At 41.1% G+C, this 18,414-nt stretch overlaps 1 protein-coding gene across 1 annotated transcript in view; it reads right to left on the reverse strand.

Moving 5' to 3' along the window:
* Window positions 1-803: 803 nt before the first annotated feature.
* LOC124799157 (gamma-glutamylcyclotransferase-like) overlaps window positions 804-18,414 on the reverse strand; it is a 42,847-nt gene continuing 25,236 nt past the window's right edge. Inside the window, exons 2-3 of the mRNA XM_047262695.1 lie at window positions 1,013-1,113; window positions 804-941 (exon numbers count right to left, since the gene is read on the reverse strand). Coding sequence (XP_047118651.1) covers window positions 804-941; window positions 1,013-1,113 — 239 coding nt within the window. The remainder of the gene's footprint in view (window positions 942-1,012; window positions 1,114-18,414) is intronic.

Consider the following 18,414-nt stretch of genomic DNA (forward strand, 5'->3'; position numbering starts at 1 on the left):
TAATAGTGGAATGACCCTGCAATAAAATCATTTTGAGTGTCAACCTGTAATGTGAGTAATACAGTCTTACATATTTATCGACAAATTCTGTATTGTCCATTAAAAGTGTATTATTGTATAATCGTAATTTTCTACTGACTTCCTGTATTGGTGAAGGATCTCACAGGGCCAAAACAAATTCGATAAATAAGATCGGGATTACGGAAGTGTCCGATTCCTTCCGTGTGCTTTGACCCATGACTTCATCAATATGGTAGAAATGGCTATTCTATGCGTCTCCAATATGGCGCCTGTGATGTCACTACATACACACGGCAACAAGCACGAAAATAGTATAAATAAGACGCTAACAACTCCCTCCAAAAATACAATCAAACTAACGGGACAACCGTGGTAAATTGGGGGTTTTAGGAAGGGGAAAAGCTAAATACAAGAGTAAAAAAAACACACCACTATCTCAAAACACACAAAACGACGAACAAAAAGCAATAATAACAAACTCTGCAGGAATCGGACACTTCCCTTGACCTATCATAAAAATGCTTCAAAACAGTTATATCAGTGGCTCTTTAGCTTTAGAGTAAATTAAATGACTTCTGACTGGTGGTGTGTGTGTGTTTCCTGTCTGGAAGTATTTCAAGCAAGAATGTATGCCACATTACAGATCTATGAAGACCTACGTGTGGAATAAATTTCTATAGGAAAGTAAGATACTAAATAGAGTATAAGAATCTGCAGTTATAATAAAATTATCGTATCCCCGTATTAATGGATAAATTCTCTTTGGTGGTACAGATGTTTGGTTACCTGTCCAAGTTGTCCATATCGGATTTATCTATTTGCCAAACAGCTGCCCATACATGTTTTCCTTGATCAGGAACAATTGTGGCAACAGCACATTTCCAGCGACGAGACCAGTTTCCGAAATCAAGTCGATAATCCTGTAAGAGTCGAGGCGGTTATTAACTACCGTGTATACTACTGTTTACATAGCGGTGCTTTTAACACTTACCGCAAGTTTGGCCTTAGCAGTCCTAACAGCTGTTGGGTTATTCATGTGTATTCTCTTAGCCAAGAGGTTACTACCATATGCAAAATATAGAAATTTATCATCTGTAACAGTAATGAAGTCATAAACAGCCATACCAACGAAATTATCGCTAACATACATTGTGCACCTTATCATGCATCATGCATGCATCATTCGCTCACAATTCCTACGTAATGTTTCATGTCGGATGATTTTCTGCGTGTTTGTAAGTCATAACGAATGGAAACAGCATATATCTCTTGCAAATTATACAAAGAAGTGTAACAAAGAATAACTTTGTTTGTGCTTCTTAGGCATATTTTCACTTACTACACAATCACGAACTATATTATCCTCCCATTTCATTGTCTGTAAAAGATAATACATCGAAAATACTACAAATAACCAAAATTACCGAGGTAGCTTCGAATTCTCTTTGGTCAAATATAGCGTACCTCCCATTCACTAAGTGTACATGCGACATATCTTCCGAAAGATGAGAAACCGAATTTCGAAAACCGTTTTTCACTCTCGTGTTTACATCTTAAGGTCTGAAGTGGATTTGCTAGCCCATTTAAATATGGCGCCTGGAAAACAGCTATTGCGGTTTCTCATTTAGTCAGCACAATCGCTATCTCTCTTCAACTAAAAGCTTCTACTTTTCCTCCACGGTACAAAAAGCCACATCGTCCATATTAGCCGAAAAATTTTAAAAGTAAGACGAAACCTGGCAGATCAAGCACTTTTCAAAACCGGTTGCGTTTACATGGAAACGAAAACCGGCAACTAGAAGCGGATATCCAGAATACAATTTGAAGTGCTTACATGACCACTCAGAAGCGGTACTGGGAAATCGGTTTACGAAGTCCGGTTTTGGGAACCCCATGTAAACGGGGTGAATTTAATTAATCACTACAATCTGTCCGTGCGCACTGGGTATACTTGCGAGGTGCCGGGGCTAGCAGTGTATTTAACACTAAATTCTTCTAGAATCTACATATTTAAATGATACTCTAAGCCCCCCTATTCTAACTCCGACTTTTGCTGTTGCACATGGATTAAAAGGAAACGCAAACTGATTGCAATTGATCCTGCAAGTGGAGTAGAAAAGAGTTTGGCACCTGCAATAATTTAATTTGATAAATAAGTTAAATAAAGGAAAGTTTCATTAACGTAGTGAGAAATGATAGGGTTGCTCTACCGATTAACAGAATGAAAGTTCTGTCCAAAATAACAATATGATTTATTACGACTAACCTCAAAATAATAAACAGAACACATGAAACATTTACAATACATCAAATTGGATCAAATTGGATACTCAAATAAATGCTTTGAAGGTGAAGTTGTCCCTAAACTAGATTGTGACATTTATGACGAAGTGGTATGTGGAGCCAATTCATTGCAACTCAGATCTTAAGAGAAACACACAGCCAACCCAACATTAATTGCTGCTACAGTACTGAGAACTCAGACAATGAACACCCAAGACAGAACAAAGTTAGAAAAGATGAACAGGCGCGCTCTGTTGAGCTCTGATTATCACCTAGCAAAATTGCCTGCTTTGCCGGTGCTGCAGACGTACATTACCAAGCTGTCTTCTTAACTGCAAGGACACGACCTGGTGTACCGGAGGCGATGGCTGGTTGCTTCAACGTCCCGTCGTGGTGATGATAATGTCGCGAGTATAGCTCGAAACAAATTATCCTGGTCTGGTAGTTCCAGACTAAAGACTTCCTAGCAATACAAATGCGCCTCTGAGGGAGACGAAGAAGGCTCGCCACGCAATCACTGATGGTACAGTGATTGATTTTAACAAGCGAAGTCACACAGTAACTCCAATACAGTCAACTTTAGCCAAAACTGCTCAAGACAGACAACACAGGCCGCTTGTATGCAGAACACTCAATTGCCAACTGTACTCGGAAAGTTACGTTGAAGTCGAAACTTCAGCAACTTCGTCAAACAGTTACAATTAAATAAGAGTATATTAGACAGCCAACGGAAGGCAGGCTGTCCAGAGCAGCGAGAGCTCAGTCTTGTAACCTACCCCGGCCAAAAGGCGAGAGCCGACTCTCTCAAGAGCACCCATACAAGCCGAACACAGAACATTCCTGCCCCCACAACAGTGGCCGTGGTTAAGCGTTCCAATCAGCAACTCGAAAACTGGCGGAAAATTCCACTCTATTGCCAAAGCACTACCACTCCGCCAATGGAGATTTTTGGCGCCGATTTTGCTACGTCACGGAGCTATGCCCTGAGCAAGCCAATCACAGTTACGATTTTGTAGAAAACGCGGGAATTTGCCCTCCCAGACTGCCTGGGAACACACGTCATTCCCACGCCTCGCTGGTAGCCCGCCAGACAGTGTTTTCGCTAAGTTTCTGCGAAGTAATGGAATCTCTAGCCCAGCAACTCCTTCAGGCTCCTGCGGGCGTGTCTCCGCCGCTATTATGACAATGTCGGCGTCTGGAAAGCATTCACTCGACTGCCTCACACCCGTCGGCTTAACCCTTTCAAGATCAGCAGATCCCGCCTGTCACCGGACCACCCGGGTGACGAGAGACGCTGCGTGGGAAGTCCGCATGTGAAGGAATAGCAACTTTTCAACGCATGCAATTAGAGAGGAAAATCGAAGTACTCAGAGTAAGATAGAAATATGAGAGGGGGCTTCTGTCACCTCTCATACTACCATCGACGAAACATTCTAATCATTGTTATTTGAGAAAAATAATCTTTCACAGTTCAATACGCAGCTTTTATTCTTCTTATGCCATACTCAGATCTGATTATACGTCTGCTAGGTTGAGTTTCCGATCACTGCAAGGTCCAGGGTGAAAACAGAAGCTAATTTTAATATCTGATGCCTGTGGCAGATATGCATAATGCTACAGCATTAAGATAAATGCCTGCGCATGAAGCAATGTCTAGGTTTCTGCAGTCGAAAACAAATATCCTTTGTATGGCAAGGTAAAAGAGCAAACTGCAAAGATAGATTAGATTTGTAAGTGACAAAAGGAAAACTTTATATCTGTAGGAAGACTGCGTTATTTACACCTCGTGCCTCGGTAATCTTTGTAATATATTTGCTTGATCTGCTGTGAAAGCAGTTTTCGTGGCACCTCCGATGTGAGAAAAATAAGAAGTAAACTCGGGAATATTATTGAACTGGTAACGGAATTAGTGAAACCTGACAAATGGCTTTCGTAAACACTAGCAGTTTCAATGAATTCCTATTCAAGCTGTACGACAATTATGCATTTTCAAATATGAGGGTAATAACATGTAACGTAATTAGCTCTTGTAGCACAAATATAGGTACTTACTTCTGCCAGCAGTAGTACAAACAGTAGCCGTTGTTGCTACTTGACACGCCACAAAGAGCCCAATCACTGCTAAGATCACTGTGTCGCGGCGGCAGACCATGCTGCAGGTTTGGTACCTCCGGTAAGACTGGCTGAACTCCCGCTGAAGCCTTCCGCAGGCCAATATAAAGCGGCACAGACCTTGACTAGGCAACGACTAGCGATATGGCTGACGATTTACAGTGTGTCCTCCACGATGCGCGCAACAAGACGAAGACGAAATCCGACAATCGAGGTTTCCAAGCCACGTTGGCTGTTTGTAGACTTTAGTAACTGCGCCATTAAACGCTAAAAAGCTTTAGGAAAGCACAAACCAGAAAACAGAAAATCGCCAGCGGTGCAGTGCATCAAAATTTCGACTTCAGATAACAGTCTTACTTAATTCACACAATTTATGACGGAACAAAGTTTACGTTACATTTAAATTTTCGTAATTTCTCCTGAATGTGGATTAAGGTATTAGTTTTTCCTCGGAAGTCTGAGATCCAGCAGCATCCAATACACGTTCACTGTCTCATGTTAGCGTAGGCGCGAAACACTGGCTGTAATATTGAACAGATACTTTTGCGCAAGTGTTGACCTTTGCACAATACTTCATTAAACAGAGATGCAGATCCAAGACTTCTGATGCAGCTCTCCAAGCAAGTCCATCCTGTCGGAGCCTGTTTATCTCCAAATAAATTCTGCAATTCCCTCCCCCCCCCCCCCCCCCCCCCCCTTCTCGCGCTTCCTCGAGTATCAAAATGACAGTTCCTTGATGATTATCTACTTAGGAAATTTATACATAGTTCAAGAGCGCACCCATGCTCTGAGCTACAGAGGCGGGAGAGGGAGGAAAAAAATGGTTCAAATGGCTCTGAGCACTATGCGACTTCTGAGGTCATCAGTCGCCTAGAACCTAGAACTAATTAAACCTAAATTAAACTGAAGAGTTCGAGGCGTTCGAAAAACATTGTCATGAACGTAGGCCTACCTTTGTCAGCAATACATTTCAACAAATCAAATGTATCAAACCACCACATTCTTTCAGGATACCCGTACTTTCGGAATAATGCTGACCACATTTGTGTAGCCTTTTGTATAATTAGTTTATTGGCGCTAATTGACGTGCATGCAGCCACTGAAAAACTCTTTGTTGTCACTACACACCAATTAAAACATTGTCATGCGTGAGGTTTTCTCAACTGTTTCTAGCTTACAGTGAAAATGTGATGTCTGGATGCATGTAGTACGTCGCGTATTACATCCATGTCCAACTAATCATAGTGAAACTTAGATACTTCTAATCGAGAACACTTTTTACCAGGAGCAAAAAGGGTTTCATTCATGAAAATTTTCACTTTTCGAATTTTTGTAACAGATCATACAGACATGCCAGCATAAAATGCGACATTTCGATAACCTTTTTTCACTGTACAGTGTTGAAAATGTCCTGCTTCGTTTCTTGATCGCATAATTTTATAACTTTCGTTACTGTTTCACTAGCCTCACGATGAATCATCTGTCCCATTTTGCGGTCTGAAGACACTGTGGGGGCAGAAGTTATATCCCCGTGGCTAGCGGTTCACCAGTCATTGAAATGTGCACTGTTTTCGACAAAATAAAAACAATAACAAAACAAAACACCAAAAATATACGAATATAACTAACTGAAAAATAAAACATACTGATGACACAAGATCTAGAGCTTAATCGCGATAAACGAAACATTACGCAGTGACAATGAAGTTCAGTAGTAAGGCAAATTTTTCAGACTGCCCATATGCGCGGTGACGAAGGGAGCATATGGGAGAATTGCTTTCCGCCTCACCTCTCCCATAATGAGCTCGCTGGCTGGCTTCATAAGACTAGGAAGAGAGTCTGAATTAGATCAATTCCCAGCACTGGATAACAGTCATTGATTATGATTTTCCTTTCTAGACCCTCTTCCATATTGTATAAGAAAAGTACAGGTCGGTTTTCCGTCTTCGTCTGAAACTCAAACACAAGATGTTGATCTTTTAGGAAAGAATTACTTTTCTTTGAAATTGAGTTTTAGTTTTGCTTCTGACCCATATTTGTTTCACTTAATTGTTTTTGCCGTCTTCAGTGGTTTTTACATCTCATAATTAAATGGGTTTGGTTTAAAGAAACAAAAAACAAAATTCGGCTGAAAACAAGGTTAACAGACTAATGACTGCAAATGCAACACATAAAGGGAGATCTAGAAGACAGTGCGCAGCGGGTCCCTGGTTGATGTGTTTCTTGACTAACGGAAAGCCCTTGCATGAAGATTTCCTTTGAACGGAACTCAGTGCCTCATCCGTAACGGAGGTGTATCTCTGGAAGCGAAGGTAGGAGCTGCCATACCTAGCGACACCGAAAACTTATCTGTACTTCTTGGTAGCGACAAGAGAAAGTTCCCATCGCACCCCCTCAGATTTAGTGATAAGATGACCCAGTGGATGATAGCCAGTCAAAACTGAATACAGATCAAGCATGAAAACAGGAAGAAGGTGTACTGAACTATGACAGAAAGCAAAATAGAAACGGCGGACGGTCTAAGGACAAGAAGTGCAGTGAAAAATAAGGGGAAACAGCAACGGCGTCGTCGGTATGCGCTCATGGTGTTGATTTGCCACGCAGGCGACGCCTATTCAAAACTTTCGAATGCCTATTTCTTTTCCACAACTTTATGAAGTGTCCGTCCAATGACTAATTACATTTTTATCGTTTACCCAAACTTTTGGCCACTTGATTCGTCTGTTCCAAAACCAACAACTCACAGCGCGAATACCAGGAGGCCGACAGATAAGCGAGCGGCGTGCATGCAGGCGATAAGAGTACGAAAACTGCGACGCTAGCCAACAAGGGCAACGTTCCGTTCGCATTTGTTTCACATGAAATTCCATGTATTCAGTATTCGACTTACTTGTTTATTTCTGAATCGCTGTTTAAATCAGTTTACTGCAAGAATAACTGTATCGACATACAGAAGGACGCCTACCAAAAGTGAATCGCGGCGGTAATTTCGTAAACTACGTAATAATAAAGTGAGGTGGAAAATCTACTTCAAAATTTGAAGTCTTCGGGAAATATTCCAGCCATGTAAGAAAACACCCCGCCACCCCCCCACCCCCCACCCCCACCCCCCCACACACACACCAGCATACGAGGGTAAAAATAGTTACTCAACAAGATGAGAAGAGAGTGCATAGCGCGTTAGGCATTTGCCAAAAAATACATGGTGATATGCATGGAAGAAGCGTGTAAAGCAAAAATGTATATTTGAGAGGACCGAGTTTCAAAAACTGTGGCACTACAAAGCAGTCCTAGGAAATTGTACCTTAGCAGTGCAAGCTGTCATGATAAGCTTGATTAGCCAGAATAATTCGCTTTTAAATACCACGCAGCGCTCGTAACGCAGCCAGGGGATCATAAAATTACTGGCAAACGCACAAACAGCCTCAGATACAGGACTGGATCAACTGGTGACAACGGGAAAATCTTAACGGACAAACGATATGACACTGCGGATTATGTGTCTTTGGAAACGTGGAGTGTTTGAGAACTGACCAACAAAGGAAGCGAGTTAAATCAAGTACTCAAAGGGAGGAAAGCAGACAATGCAATAATAACAGAAACTAAGAAAAAACTAAAACGAAAAAAAGATGTGAGAGACTACTGGATGGCTCACAGTGGCGTCCTACAAAGAAAACGAGCTAGTGCTGGAGTAGCAATTTCAGACAATGATAAACGGAGAGGAAAGATTGTCATTGCTGGTGATTTAATGCAAGAGTTGGAAATCTACCTATAGCAGGAATAGTAGGACTATTTGGAGAAAAGACTCTCAATAATAATGGATGTCAACCATGCCAGTTTGCCTCCTTCAGCAATCTTAAAATTGCTAAACATTTTACAGAAAGAAAGACATTCACAGATTTACCTGGAGTGCGCGAGGAGTAAGGTATGTGATTGTTTACATACTAATTAATGATAAAATGAAGAATCTTATGTAAGATATATGTGTTTATAGAAGAAGCGACTTAGCTAGTGACCACTACCTTCAAGGCAGTAGGATAAGGTTATTATCGAAATGAAATAAAACAAAGAAACTCTAAAAGCAGCCACAACAAGAGTTGTTCAAAGCAAATGTCCACTGTTGGAATATAGAACTAGGAAACTATTAGCACAGACTCCAAGAAAAGCTTGCTTCACTACTAGTCAACAAAGACATTGATATAGAATGGAATAATATCAGAACTTGCACGCTGAAGCAGTCTCAGAAGCACTTGGTAAAAGAAAGAAAACAGAGAGGAAAAAACGATTCAGAATTTGGAACACAGAAATTAATGAAGCCATTAAAGAAAGACAAGTAGCTTATTTGAATTTCTACACACAAAAAACCAGAAAGTTGGGAAACATACAAAATAAAAAGGAATGCTGCGAAACAAATAGAGCACAAAGCACACCAAGAGTCGTGGGATTCATTCATTAGCGTCTTAGAACACGCCGTACACAGCAGACAGCAATGTGCATACAAGGCTATGAAAGCCCGCAACAAGGAAGAAAAATACAGTTCTTCACTGAACGTTATACCTAATGAACAATGGATAAATCACTATGCAGACTTGTGGTGTACTCAAAAGACCGTAGATGACGCTGGAGAAAGTATGTACAATGAAACAATATGTCTTATAACTACGGACGAACTACAAGAGGCTTTGAAAGGTATGAAGAATAGAAAAGCTATTGGAATAGATGGCATAAATGCAGAGCTAATTAAATACGGAGGGCGGATAAAAGACTTTTACAGTCAATAAATGAATATTGGACGAACTGCAAGATCCCAGACCCTTCGTATACAGCAGAAGTAACCTCTGTGTTCAGAATAGGGAAATGTAATAACTGTAAAAACTATCGTGGCATACGTCTTCTGAACACTGGCTACAAACTATACTCAAAGATAATCAATAACTGCATGAAGAATGTCACAGAAGCCATTATTTCTGAAGAACAAAATGGATTTAGATCAGGTCGTTCATGCACAGATAATGTGCTTGTAAAAAACACAGAGAATTTAATATAGAAACCCATATGGCCTTTATCGACTTTGAGAAGGCCTTTGACCGTATGAGCAGTGATAGCTTACGAAAGATTTTTGAGCCGTGGCGGCTGGCGCTGGGGTGTCCTACTTGCACCGCTGATGTCGATATTCGGCTGTCTTGCTATTTTTGACTGCTCCCCCCGGCGGTTTTCCGTGTGAACGTGTGACGGGAGAGTCTCCGGTCGGCGTTCAACGAGCCAACTTGTGTTGGAAACAAGCCCGCGTCGCTAACCGTGGTGCATGGGCCTCGCCGTGCTCGCCGCCCTTGTCTTTTGGCGCGCGCTGGATGCACGGTGACGATCATTGGGCGCCTTGACGTGCAGAATTGTGGTGGGTTCGTCGTCTCACTCTGAACAGGTTCCCAGCTTGTAATTTGCAAGCTCCATGTTACGTATGACTTTTATTCTGTGTTTAACGAAGAAGATTGTTGAAACTTATTGTGGCATAGGTAGCTGCCGGAGATGGTTCTGAACTTGGTTCCACAGTGGCTAAAAAAATGGTTCAAATGGCTCTGAGCACTATGGGACTTTACTTCTGAGGTCATCAGTCCCCTAGAACTTAGAACTACTGAAACCTAGCTAACCTAAGGACATCACACACATCCATGCCCGAGGCAGGATTCGAACCTGCGACCGTAGCGGTCGCTCGGCTCCAGACTGTAGCGCCTAGAACCGCACCGCCACTCCGGCTGGCCATAGTGGCTATTTTAAGGAGGCTGATGTTCCTCATTTCGTTTCTCATCATCTGTGGAGTGTGTGTTTTATGTGGTTTTCATGCAAGTTTTAACTTGTTTTAGGACATATTGACCGCTTGGGGACCGGTTGCCATTGTGTACGCGTCCGGAAGCCGTAAAGTTAATGGTTTGATCATTTGTCACGGCAGGATTTGGTATGTTTTTTTAATGCCTTAAGGCAAGTGGAAGTGATCTCTAAGATTCCTGCTAATTTACTAGGAGACAGGTAATGTTAGAGTATTACTCCATAAGAATTTTGGGGCATGCTTATTATACATTCCAGTGTGGCTGTGATTTGATCTTGTTTTTATTGCAATCTATTTGTGCTGCAGGCCGTTTGTTAAGTCTGCTCGTTTCCTGGCATCGCTGCGGTTATGGATTCTTGTCAGGACGGCTCATGGTGAGGCCGGTCGGACTATATATATAAATATATACCTCCAGCTAGTGAGCCTGTGCACAAGCCGTGGGGAGTGAACACTCGTATTGCCTGCCAACCTAGCGTCATTGCTTCCACATACTGCTGTGGGCATTACCCCTATTCTCTAAAGTTAAGTGAGGCCACTTTGTTAATATTAGCGTTTCTGTAAATTATTTTACTGGTTGAGTTATTATTAGCCACTTTTATTTAACACTTATGTTTATCATTTGTGTATCTTTAATGAATGTGCAAATTGTTATTTTTCCTGCATGCCAGTTTTGCGACCTTGGTTGGCCTACTTTGCATTTTTAGTATAAGCATGTTTCACTGTGAACCTCTATGTGGGCAGTTCAGGTTTATTAAGCTTTAAGATCCTTTTTTTTTTTTTAAATGAAGTTATGGTATTAGGTGGCTGTGTAACTTTGGGTTGGAAGTGTATAGTGTTACTAGTCTTTCGAGATATAGTTAAACAAGAACGATTGTTTATGATTGATTATTCGCTGTGCCTACTATCTATGATTTTGGTTGCGGAAGCAAAATATGATTCTTATTCGTGTTTATGTAATTCAGTTAAAGTGCAGATTTGTATATTGCATCAGTAAGAGGGCAAATGTCCGAACTGAAGTTTATAATAAAGTCTGTTTTGAGTCAAATTAAAATTGTAAAACAATCACAAGCTTGTCCATCACCGGTGATCCCGGGCTTCCTATTTCATTTAAATGACTGTGGTGAGATTGTAACTTTTGATTTTCTAAAGAACTGAGTAGTACCAGGGTTCAATTGTGTCTGAATGTGGATATCCTTATCACCTAATACAGTTAGTGAGAAGTCTGTAAAAACTACACGCATTGTAATAAACACATGTGGGAATCGATTAGAAAAAAAAATAATCATTAACCAAAGGGTTAGACAAAGTTGTGGACTATCACCAACCCTTTTTAAAATTTACATTGCCTCCTTTCTTCGTAAGTGGAAATGTAAAGTAAACGAAAGAATTAAGGTAATGAATGAGGAATACGTAAATGTACATTTGTTTGCTGATAACATTGTTATTATTCAAAAGAATGAAGGAGAGCTCCAAAGCTCAGTTTACCAGCTGAACGAAATTTGCAAGAAGTACAACTTTAGAATTTCTAGCAACAAAACCAAAATAATAGCATTCCGAGGAAAATATCTAGTCAGATCAGAAACTGTTTTGGATAATTCAGTTTTAGAACAAGTGTCTCTAACCTCCAATTTAGGCTGTGGTATAAGTTATTATTTGGACGCTGATATTGAATATAAAATACTCAAATTCCGGTCTGCTTGTGGTACCATTAACAGAACATTGGGCCATAAAGCACAAAAATAAACCACCATGAAATTTTATAAAGTAACGGCAGTTCCTGTCATATCCTACAGAAGCGAAAGCTGGGTTACCACAAGGAAAATAAAATAAAATTCAAACAGCATAGATGAGACTCCTAAGAAAGACGAACGGCTGCACCAGGAGAGATATGATTAGGAACGAAGATATTAGAACAGAATTAAATATTTTCAGCACGAATGAAAAAAATTCAAAAATATCATGAATACTGGAAACAACACCTCAAGAATGCCAGGTCACACAGTTCCTCAGGAGATCCTGAGCTACAGGCCAAATGGCAAAAGAAATATTGGAAGACCTAGAAAGAGATAGGAATGATTTTGTTTGTTCAGGCAGCATCCTAATCCTTGATAGGAAGATGATGATGAATCTCTGAACTCTTAAAATATATAACACATCTGAGTGAAAACTAAAACAACGTTTGATTTAACATTTGTATTATTCTATTTACAATACGTGAAAATAGTCTACCTGTCTCTATTATCGATAGATTTTAAAAAGAGGGATGGAGACATTGGACCCAAGTGTCTACTTTAATCTTCTTCTCAAAAATAAGTCTTGATAATTGAGGTATCAATACTTTTCTGTCGATACTTTTCTGCCGACACTATTCATCAGTAAACATTCCTCAAATGTACCAAGCACATCGTAAGCTCTAGCAGCAGAGAACTAGGGAATCACCATCCCATGTAGAGGCTGCCGTTGACACAATACAAACGACTGCGTCTGGAGTGGTCACATGACCGGGAAGCATGGAATGTTCATGAATGGCATTGCATTGCGATCAACGATGATTGGTTGATTTCGGGGAGAGGACTAAACAGCGAGGTCATCAGTCTCATCGGACTGGGGAAGGATGGGGAAGGAAATCGGCAGTGCCCTTTCAAAGGAATCATCTCGGTATTTGCCTGAAGGGATTTAGGGAAATCGCAGAAAACCTAAATCAGGCTGACCCGACGCGTGTTTGAACCGTCGTCCTCCCGAATGCGAGTTCAGTGTGCTAACCATTGCGCCACCTTGCTCGGTGTTCAACGATGAATGCTGTTTTTCACACCGCATGAACGTCGTTAGCGAGCAGGGGCGTCCGCGGGTTTTCATCTCAATAGAGGCAAAACATTTTCCACACACATGTAATTTAGAACTTTTGAGGACATTATCATCTGCTCATCATGTTCTCCTATTAGTTTCTACAGTGCGCTTTTAATATCTGGCCAATGTTATACAGATACACACACGTGAGTGGCTCCATTGACATCTTTAAGAAATTCTTCAATTCTTCCTGTCATGCGCCGCATCCTTCCATTCAGTGGTACCCAAAACATTACAGTCTGAGGTCACGTCATCTTGCCATCAACATCCTGATCGCCCAGGAGGTCTTGATCCTTCCATCTTCCTATCACATATCAGACGGACTACTGCGTTTTGGCGATTTTCTCAACAGAGAGTTGGTCGGCTAGCTCCAAATCCATCTATGTGTTGCTTGGTCAAATTTTGCTTAAAGACTTTCTGTACACTTCATTGTCGAAGACTGAGATGGTGCTCTTCTCTTTTGCTCATGCTCCATGTTTTCGCTCCATACAGCAGTACTGGGCTCACGATTTCCTGGCCATGAGTTTGGAGGACAGAAACGTTTGGATGGAAAAGTAAATTTTTGTTTGCTTTCCGTTGTGTAATTTGGTATCGACATGTCTTCTATTTCAGTCGTTTATATTCACACTAAGGTATTTTCCGTTGGAAGTGTTCTTGAAAGTAGAGTTTTCTATCTGTAGGTCATCACGTTGTTCTATTGTCATGTTCTCCCTATCATGTATTCCGCTTTTCTTCATCAATTTTTAAACCGGTTTTCACGTAATTTCTTCAACAACGTTTCAATTTCTCCACTGTTATTTCCTAGTAAAACGTCATGTACATAGGCGAGTATATTTGGTTTCTTATCTGTAATGTTTCCATTTGTTGCTTGTTTGGTTTCTCTTAATGATTTATCCACGACGTGGTTGAAGACACGTAGGAGTAGAACATCAAATAGCTTCAGTTCGGTTTTTCTTCTTAAAACAGTCCGATAACGAGCCGCAGTATGTCACCCTTCATAACTCCCCACACTTTTTCATTGATGGTCTTGATGCAAAACATGCCGTTTCTTGTTTACCTGTTTTTACGAACAGCATTCTGTAGTCTCTATAATGTCCTCGGTGTGGTGGGTGAGTCGTTGCAATATTATACATGACAGTACTTCTTATGCTGTGACTGGCAGGAAAATTCCTCTGTAATTCCTCTACAACTCGTTCGTCTCCTTTGCTATGAACAGTGATAATGATCGATTCTTTCCATTCACCTGGTATTTTTCCATCTCGCCAAATTTTAAGAATATGATGAAACAATTTCTCATGTACTTTATGACCGCAACATTTGAGCAATTAGTATGTTATTCCGTCAGTTCTAGATACTTTTTTTAAAAATGTTGGTGAGTTACCTCATTGTATGTTGGGTCAGTTACAAAAGGTCAGCTGTTGGAGGGCAACTTTTCTCCAGTTTGTTTTCCGGCTCAGGGCAGTTCAGTAAGTAGTTAAAATATTCTCTCTAAGCCCATTATATAACATAGGGCTAGGACGGCTTACCATGAAGGATAACGATCATCAACGTATCGCTGTGCTGTAAGGGTGTCGAGGACGCCAATCAAAGGGGTCCTGTTACGTAAAGCAAAGCATCCCAGACGATCGCTCCTTGTTGTCGGGTCATACCTCGGGCGACATTCAGGTTGGTACGCAATCGCTGTCCAGCGCATCTCCAGCCACGTCTTCGGACTGTAAACTCGTTGGCTTTCAATAGGAATGTTTCCAGTGCTGAGTTCCACTTCGAATTTAACCCCGATGACCAGCGAAGACTTTTGTGGAGACGACCAGGACAGCGGTGGGATAGCGACCTGACTGCTGCCCGTCATACAGCCCGACAGCCAGGAGTGATGGTCTAGGGTGCCATTTCAAATCTCTGCAGTAACCCTTTGGTTGTCATTCGCGGCTCTCAAACAGGTTCAAATGGTGCAAATGGCTCTGAGCACTATGGGACTTAACTTCTGAGGTCATCAGTCCCCTAGAACTTAGAACTACCTAAACCTAACTAACCTAAGGACATCACACACATCCATGCCCGTGGCAGGATTCGAACCTGTGACCGTAGCGGTCGCGCGGTTCCAGCCTGTAACGCCTAGAACCGCTCGTCCACTCTGGCCGGCTCTCGAACAGGACAGCGGCACGTCGACATTCTACGCACTGTTTTATTGCCCTTCATGGAAAGCCTTCCTGGCCAACATTTCAGCAAGATACTGGCTGGCCGCATACTGCGTCTCTTCATGCTTGCCAAACCCTCCTCTGACCAGCAAGCTCGCCCGCCGTATCTTTCCCCAACTGAGAAGATTTGGAGCATTATGGGCAGGGCCCTCCAACCAGTCTGGATTTTGACCTTCTAACGCACCAATTAGACAGTATTGGCGAGATACCCCTCAGGAGAACTTCCAACAACTGGATCAATCAATCAATGCCAAGCCAAGTAACTACTTGCATAACGGCTAGGGGTGGACCAACGCGTTATTGACTTGATCAGTTTGTGAAGCTCTTTCTCTTGAATAAATCACCCAATTCTTCTGAAATTGTAATCATCTGTTTGTCTGTACATGTACATCACATCTACCGATTTTCGTCCCATTCGGATAATTCCTTCCTGGTGAGTGTTTTCGATTTTTTGCCTTAGATTGTATTTGCAGTAGTGATCATGAAATTAATTGAATGAAGCTTGTTGCACAGCAGCTATTCAATGAACGCCACCCATTGTCCAATCGCATACTCCTGTGTTGGCAGCAGTTCCAATGACGACGACTTCTTAGTTCACCGCCGGCCGCGGTGGCCGTGCGGTTCTAGGCGCTGCAGTCCGGAGCCGCGGGACTGCTACGGTCGCAGGTTCGAATCCTGCCTCGGGCATGGATGTGTGTGATGTCCTTAGGTTAGTTAGGTTTAAGTAGTTCTAAGTTCTACGGGACTGATGACCTAAGATGTTAAGTCCCATAGTGCTCAGAGCCATTTGAACCATTTGAACTATCTTAGTTCACCGACAAGTACCGATCAGCCTTAGCCCCGTCAGTAAATGAAAAGAAATATAACACAATGTGCCTGACAACTATTAGGCATTTTTTTGCATTTTGAAGGAGTAGGCTCATGTCGAGTGCATCTTGTCTTGGAACTGGTTTTTTATATATTTTTTTATTTTCTTAAAATAATAGCAATTTGAGGCTTGCGAAGATGTGTGCACCGGGTGACTTAGAAACTCAAAGGGTGACTATCATTCCCTAGAAGGGCAACATATCCGAGATGGAGCTTTCACCACAGATATCCTTCGCAATGGAATTACGTACACATGTAGCAGGTTCATCACTCAGCTGATCAGCGGCTTTATTTCATTTTATTATACCATATAAGTAGCGTCCAGAGTTTGTTGACGTGTAATCTACCTTTCCTTACGAGATATTGCATGGGGGCTTAATTAAATATAATGATGATTGAAAATATTATTTTTTTGCTGTATGTCCGATTACGTAAGTCTCGTAAACGGTTGGCCCTGACTAGTATTATTACGCTATCTGACTGCTAAGAACAATGTAAGAAAATTTTCATAAACACAGTTAATTAATTAAGTCCCCAGCAACTATAAAACCTACAAAATCCAAGCACAAATGTAACTGTTCTGTATGTGGGAGTGTGACTCAACGCCCACATCTGGCACGGTTCTTTTCCAACAAGACAAGAATTTTGATACCAATTATACTGACGTGACAAAAGAAATTTAGAAAAACTATAATTACGCAAGAAAACCAAAATTCACTCTAATACAAGAACACGAGCCAGATGCTTTGTTGACTGAACCTGTAGTGACACATTATTTCAGATACACAACTAATAAAGGAACATTATAAATTTTACCTTCATATATATTGACGAAATCCACTCATTACAATAACATCTGCTATCTCTCCCATCAAATAACTGCATAGGACATGGAACTACACTCTTTACTACAACATCTTGCTCCAACTTCACAACAACCACGAGCTCTGCCCACGCACACACTGTCTCTATGAGTTCTTAACACACACTGTCCTCTCCAGTGTCACAACAAGCACTGACTGCCACGAACTCTAAACAGGCACTGACTTCTCCGATCTCTTAACAAGCACAGACTGCCACGAACTCTAAACACGCACTGTGGAGGCGGCTTAATAGTACTCTTTGGCGCACTCTCTGGCGCAGTGGCACAGTGTAGCCACCTTTCATATGCCCCTCCTCCACAGGCCAGAATTTGATGGTATTTTTGCCAGCATTGGTGGTGAAAATACCACCAAATTCGTCCAGAAAAAGACAGACAAAAATAAAAGATAATATTAATACCTAAACATCACATAACTAGTTAAAAATTTTGGCTTTGCACTGACCTTTCACTAACCTAATATATGAAATACAGTAGGCAATACAAATTCTTTTCATACACGTGACTTTACATAATAGTTTACACAATATACAAAAAATCAGTTTATACAAATGTTCACATAAAATGCTTTCAATGATTAGTTTATACAACAAAAAGATACTAATAGGTGACATCTTTTCAGTAGAAGCAGTCCATCAGTTGCACCCAGTAAAGTTCAAGAGGTACACACAGCAACAAGTCACATTAGTTCAGTAGAAACAGTTCTAACAGTGGCACCCAGCAATGTTGAGCAGGTGCAGACAGCAACCAGTGACTTCATTTCAGTAAAAACAGTTCATCAGTTGCACCCAGCAATGTTGAGTAGGTGCAAACACCAACAAGTGACACCATTTCAGTAAAAACAGTCCATTAGTGGCATCAGCAATGTTGATCAGGTGCACACAGCAACAGTGACTTCTCTCAGCCGAAGCAGTTCCACAAAATTCACTAGCACTGATCACACAGTTCATCAGCAGAAATTAAACACGACCAAATGTCACACATCATGTTGAAAAGTGCAGGTAACAGTTCAGAATATTTATCTTCACTAATCAGACAGTTCAGGCATGAACAATAGTTTGAATGCACATACAAATGCTTTTACAGTAACATACAAATCATAACAAACACACAAATGCTATCAGATAATTGTCCTATTAACTATTACAATACACAAATACCAGTAAACCTATAATATTCATGGGTGTCAGTGCAAGCCACTACCAACAAATAAAATAATACTTAGGAGATAGGTGGGTAGGATTAGTAAAGGAAAACACACAGAACACACTCACTCATCCTTCATCCACATTAAGTACTACTGTGTAATTGAATAGTGTTAATTGTGTAAATGTAATTCTGTCAAAATCTGATGTTCATCATGTGTATCAAGTAGTACTGGCAGC

Source organism: Schistocerca piceifrons, chromosome 5, assembly GCF_021461385.2.
Source record: "Schistocerca piceifrons isolate TAMUIC-IGC-003096 chromosome 5, iqSchPice1.1, whole genome shotgun sequence".
In the NCBI taxonomy this organism is placed as follows: Eukaryota; Metazoa; Arthropoda; class Insecta; order Orthoptera; family Acrididae; genus Schistocerca; species Schistocerca piceifrons.